Source organism: Poecilia reticulata, linkage group LG2 (genome assembly GCF_000633615.1).
Source record: "Poecilia reticulata strain Guanapo linkage group LG2, Guppy_female_1.0+MT, whole genome shotgun sequence".
NCBI lineage: Eukaryota > Metazoa > Chordata > Actinopteri > Cyprinodontiformes > Poeciliidae > Poecilia > Poecilia reticulata.
In genome coordinates, this window is record NC_024332.1 from 33,147,476 (window position 1) to 33,153,726 (window position 6,251).

Here is a 6,251-nt window from a genome sequence, read left to right on the forward strand (position 1 = left end):
TTAAAGGGCCTTGCTATATATAAATGTATTAAATTTAAAAACAAAGTAATATATACAAAAACATTTTTAGAATATGTGTTCTTTGTTTATATTCTTGCATTGTTTTTTTTTCTTCCCGTCTTCAATTGAAGTGGAATTGCGTCAAAGATTGTCTTGGCCTGAATCCATTTTGGTTGTCAAATAATGTCATTGTGTTCATTTTGCTGATTTATTCTTGGTAGATGCACAGATCTGAGATGTTGTGACAGATCTATTTTGTGGAACGTTGATCTGCCAGTTTTAGATACATAAAATKTATCTTGAAAACTAAAACAGGATTCAGTATACTTTTGTTTTCCTTTTCTCAAATAAAAATGATTTTCTCATAACAAAAGGTACACAGTTAAGGACTGTCACTCTCTGCATCCTTGAAACTCTATAATGGCAACAAAAAAACWAAAATGCTTCAAGTTATGGGGACAGAAAAAAGAATTGGTCATCTCCAATCTCTGCCTGACTGACTGATGCATCTAGTTATCAGAAAAAACATCAATCATTAATAGGAGACAAATTAGATGCAAAAGTGCCGTTTGTTACCTTTGAGATATAATAAGGAAGCAATGTAAAGCAGCAAATAATTGTTCTTCATACTTCACCACAGGAAGTTTAATCTCACCTKGTTATGAAAGTAAAATAAAATTATTTTCTCGGTTTGACTGACATTCAGAGACGGTCATACCCTCATCCTGCATACGCACAGTACAGATGATGTTATAAAGCAAAAGTGAAGAAGTCATTATTATCAGGCACCTTTCGGTTGAGAAGCCCTGAACCAGCTGCCTCATTTGGCCACAAAAAGAGCTGAAATCATCGTGTTAGTTGGCTTAGAAATCCTTTGTTTCAAGCTGAGGTGACCCTTCATGCAGAGCATTAAACATGTGTGATTGACTGCAGACTGTAGCCTTGATCCGGTGATGTTACCCGTGATGATGTCCTCGATGGCGCCGTCTTTGCCCTCGTAGACGTGGCGGCTGTCCTTCACCTGCTTCCTCCTGAGCTCCTGGATCAACTCCTGCTGCTGCCGCTTGCTTTTATGGGAAGGAGACTGCGGGAACATGCACACAACAAGGGTTTACCACCAACAAGCTTCTTCTCCCACATCACATCCCTTCATCATGCAAGTTAATTGAACAGTCACTGATCCTGACTGATGTTTCTCAGCAGGGAGTCTTGCTCTTGGAGCTAAATACAACCGTGCCCAGCAGGTGGTCTGCGCTCGACTAATCCTCCAGACRGGAATCTGGAGGAAGTGGAGYTGGATTCCCCTTCTGGTCACTGTGATCCTCAGGGGAGGACGCAAAGGAGTTCAGAGAAAGATTAACTCACCTTCTGGTCTTCCTCCATCATAGCTTCCTGTTCTAGAAGTTTCTCCATCATGAGCTGCTCCTGCCGCTTCTTCTGCTCATTGTCCTCCTCCGCTTGCTGAGGAGCCATCGATTTATTTTTATTGAAAAAAAAAAAACATTTACAAATTCACAWCTTACTCTAGGTATTTTTTGTTTTATCAGTACGGGAAGATCATTAACACAGCATTTCTAAAAGCTTTGTGTTTCGTCCAGTATTTTAGTGATCTGCAGAAATCAGCATTTTCTAAATTAAATTAATTTTAAGCGCTCCAGGGGGCGCAATTGACCTTTTCTCAGATGCTGKACATTTTTATTTGTAAATTAGTTCGAGCTCAAATCAACCTTATGTTTCTTTCTTTTTTTCTTTTTTTTTTTTTGAAGAGTTTCAAGTTTTGCAAAAGTATTCATTCAAAACATAGCTCTCTTGAAAATTCAACAAAGCTTTATCTCTGACAGGTCTGCCATATTTTTTGTCTTCATGATCTTCTTTGTTAACTAAAATGTTCTTTTTTCCACCGACAAACATCTCAGTATTCACAGAACTGCTAGCATTTGCACTGACATTAATTAACACACTGCTGGACTCAGTTTACCAATTATTTGACTTCTGGAGGCGATTAGCTGTCAGAATAAACGGGTTGAACAGAAATACACACATTTTTAGATTTCATTGGTGAAAGCCATGTATCCCTTTTCCTTCACCACACACATTTGTTTTACTATTAGATAAAGTTMTAATAAAACCACTGAAGTTTCCAACCAACTCACCCTGTAGGCTTTCACAAATCGCACAAACACCGGGAAGAAAACAGACGGCGGCGTTGTCTTAGAGTTCTCTCCAAAGAACTTCACAGCCTCATCAAAGGCGTCCTTTTTTTTGAAGATGGGGAAACAAAATGCAGCTTCAGCGATTAAATATTTAGACAGTCGTTGAGAGAAAGGTTTTTCTCCGTTATTCAGCGATACCTGTGCAATTTTGGCGTCATCCTGCAACTTTTTCAGCTTGCTCTCGTTGTGTGTGATGAAGTCTTTCAGCATGGTGTTGTGACCGTGCATGCTGTACTCTCTCCTGGTCAGCTCCATGCCTCTATGCAGCTCCTTAACGTCCAGCAGGACATTCTCCAGCGACACTGTGAGAACACGRGGAACGTTACGCATGGAAATGGAAATGTTTGATTAACGGATAAAAATTTAAGCCCACCTGCTGCTGCCTTTTCAACATAGTGCAACTCATTGTGGAACARAGACACTTGTGGGTATTTCTCTTTGACCACGTTGGCAATGTAGTGCAGCAAGGTCATTTTCCGGTCCGTTGACTTGGTATCAAGAAGCTGAGGGGGGGGTGATAGATTATGTTTTAACAAAAGAAAAAGTGAGGAYGTGTAACTTCAACCGACATCAAAAGCAGCTTACCAAATCTAAACTCTGAAGCTTGAATCCATACACTGCTCCTCTTTTGCTGCTGTTCATGTAGTTTCCAAGTGCCAAAATAATCTGCAGCGTAGGTAAACAGGGATCACAAAACTAAATCCTACATGTGCAGGACAGCACACTCTGCTAACACAAGATATCTCCAGTTACCTCTAAAATCTTCTTTAGCTTCTGAGACGACTTGATGGACACAGACGCCGCAATTACGGCATGAAGTTGCTGCAGACAAGCAAAGTTTGACGCATCAATTTCACGAYTCTGCAGCAAACGACAAATATCGAGTGGAAGACTCTCTTAATCACCGGTGTGAGCATYTGCACGCTTTCGCTGAAGTTTCCGATGAAGGCCATGATGGTCATCTTCTGCATGAGCCGCTCGATCTTGCTGAACTGCATCATGAAGCGGTCCTCGTCGGTCAGGCTCTCCAGAGGCTTGCGCTCCTTCTCGAACTGCCGCAGGATTTTGACCTCGTTCTCGGTGGGYTGAAAGCGCATCAGGCACTCAACAAAATCCACCGGCAGAGTCCGCAGGTCGAATCTGAAAGAGATACGGGGTTGGGGGGGTGGAGATGAGGAACAAGTCTAACAGAGGCACGAGGTAAAGAATGGGACTTCACTTTGGTAAAATGTAACACATCTACACTTTAATCTAGACATTTTGTTTTTATATCTGATTTCCAACCGTTAGTTGTGGCTTACCATTTATATTTTCTCCGTTTCATTTCTGAGTTGAATTTATCTTTTAATGATGTCATTTCTTTTTGCTCATTTTTATTTTAATCTTAAAATGACCCACATTTGCAAAAAAATATGTATGTTTTGTCTGATTACATCACATTGTTATGACGAAAAAGTTACTCTGTACTCAAGTAGCCTTTTTTTTTTTACCAAATATATCTTCACCCTACTATAAGAACGTCTACTTTTCACTTGCGTTAGAAATATTTGGAAGTCATTTTGAACTGAATGATGGATTAACTGTGGAAATCCAAACATTTCCTTTTTCCATACTTCTTTTGAAAGAAGAATGGGTTTTTCCAAGACTGCACATGAACCTTTTTATATGCTTTGTTATTTCACTAATACTGCTTCTAAATCAGATAAATGCAAAATAAACAAGGAAATGTCAGAGGCTTACAGCTGAATGGCCTTGCAGATCTCCTCGGTCGTCTTGCCCACTTTCCTCAGCGTGATAGCCAGGTTCTTTGCCCTGTTAGAGTCCAGCAGGGCAACCTTGTTGGGTCCCTTGTGAGTGACCTTCTGCTTGCTCGTGGTGAGGTCGATGGATGGGCCCTGAGCTTTAGTCTTAAACATCTCCTCAAACTCATCAACATTCAGGTCCTAAAAGACACCATTTTTATTTTTATTTTATTTTATTTTTTATTAGGATAGGAAGCAGGTCAAAACAGAGACCCTGTTCTGAGTGCGTGCCTTTACCTCGAGTATCCTCTCGTCGTCGATCTCGTTGAAGACGGTCCCGTTGATCTGATTTGGTTTCAGGGCGACCCAGTTGAAGACAGGCATGCGGAACTTTGTCTTGATGGGTTTCTTGATCTTAACAGCTAAATGACACAAAGGAAAATTAAAAATATGTCTTGATCGACTGCAAGGGTCCATAAGAACGTAGCCACACACATGCAGGAAACGGGGGATCTGTAACAAGAAACATCTGATTTCTGAAAACATTCATTTTGAACACTTCAAATGTTTTAGCAGAGAACACAGATGTCCAACAATTAAAACAGGATGGTTTCCTTATTCTCTTTATTCAAGCTGAGCCTCCTGCCTCCTGGCAGAGGAACAAGGCCAAAGGCTATATCTGTTCACTAAATTGTGCATATGGTCCAGGATTACTCACCAGGCCTGGGGTCAAACTATTTGTTGTGCAGATTAAAGCTATTTGTAGCGACAAGAGCTGCTCCATTGAAGCTGAACGTTGAGGCGRCGTCCTGCATCGCCGTACCGACAAGGTGTCAGCAGCGACGCAGCAAGAGATAAGGCCATCATGGGAAAGGCAAACAGCATTCCGGCTGCACACGATTTCTATCAACTTAACCAACTGCGTGCCACAGCAGCTCAATGAGTATCGGCATGCAACAAACTTGTTTTTAAGATTGTGACACGTCATTCATACAAAACGTCAAACGGTCAAAGTACTACAGTCAAGAGTGAAGCGAGTCACAAGTTTTGAATGTGGTATTTTCTTTTTTTTTTTTTTTTTTTAAGGGTTCACAGCAGATTTTTTAGGCATCTGGACTCATTGTTTACAGTCAGGAGTATCTAACATTTTCCTCAGGTGGAGCAGCACAAAAGTTACTGCTGCATTTAACATAGCAATTTTACAGGTTCGCTTTGTGATTTTGTGTTTAATCACGGTCCATTAGGGCAATATTAACTTTTAAATCATTAATTAACAATCTAATAAACAAAGTTGGCATCTTATTAGAAAACTGTCAACTGTGCTGGTGAGCTGAAATTTAAATTTAAAAACATCTCAAAAATAAAAACAGATGCCTGAAAGCATAAAATAAAAGAAATTCTAAACACCTTCTGAACAACTCAAACCGAACATTTCATTATGTGCTCTATCAGCATTTCAGTTGGAAATATTTTGTGCTGGAGCCAATCACAACTGCCCAATTACCAGACATGGCCTTCCTAGACCTTTCCCAGTAAATGCATTTCATTTTATTATCAGTTTTAATGTATCTTAACAAGAAAAACTGGTCAAGCCAATGTCTTCGAAATCTATACACTTTTGTCTTAATCTTATGCCATCTTCAGACTTGACCTTAAGGTTGATGGCTCCAAGTCGCAGCACTGGTAATGAGTTTCTGACGGCTCAGAACTCAACTAGTCTTTATTTTCTCTGCTCATCCTGCACTGAGTTTATCTGCGATTGGTTGAACTGGCGCAGCCTTAATTAAATTTTTTTTTGTTGTACCATTGAGAAATGTGGTTGCACTCTAGGGGCCTACATCATGATGTAAAGCATCTTGTGAAGATGCCCATATGTTATGTTGTTACAACCACAAACTATTARTATTTTATCRAGCAGCTGGAAGGAAAATTAAGCAGTTTTTTAGTTTTTTGACTTCTCAAATAAAAACCTGTGTGAGCTATGCATTTGTCTACAACACTTCAGAGTCGGTACTTTRTACAACCACCTCTTGCTGAAATTACAGCTAAAAGTGATTTCAACAGAGGTACCTTACCTGTCTGATACCACATTTAAAACCAATGAGAAACCACCACAGGGGGGAAAATACGTGTATGACATGGTTAAGGGACGTGGGGGGGAAAACACGACATTGAACTCGACAGCAAGAACCTACAGAAAAGCTTGATGGGTCCCTCTGGTTGGCGGGGAAAGGAAACAATTCAGAGACAGGTTAGCATAATGGCCGGGAACAGTGGCAATGTTTACATGAGCGTC

General features: G+C 40.3%; 1 protein-coding gene across 1 annotated transcript in view; it reads right to left on the reverse strand.

The window, feature by feature from the left end:
- Positions 1-6,251, reverse strand: part of fmnl2a (formin-like 2a) — a 58,738-nt gene that overhangs the window by 6,619 nt on the left and 45,868 nt on the right. Inside the window, exons 17-27 of the mRNA XM_017309273.1 lie at positions 5,274-5,285; positions 4,253-4,491; positions 3,954-4,156; positions 3,119-3,353; positions 2,967-3,035; positions 2,799-2,879; positions 2,587-2,716; positions 2,352-2,515; positions 2,154-2,255; positions 1,366-1,461; positions 961-1,084 (exon numbers count right to left, since the gene is read on the reverse strand). Of these exons, the coding sequence (XP_017164762.1) occupies positions 961-1,084; positions 1,366-1,461; positions 2,154-2,255; positions 2,352-2,515; positions 2,587-2,716; positions 2,799-2,879; positions 2,967-3,035; positions 3,119-3,353; positions 3,954-4,156; positions 4,253-4,491; positions 5,274-5,285 (1,455 nt within the window). The remainder of the gene's footprint in view (positions 1-960; positions 1,085-1,365; positions 1,462-2,153; positions 2,256-2,351; positions 2,516-2,586; positions 2,717-2,798; positions 2,880-2,966; positions 3,036-3,118; positions 3,354-3,953; positions 4,157-4,252; positions 4,492-5,273; positions 5,286-6,251) is intronic.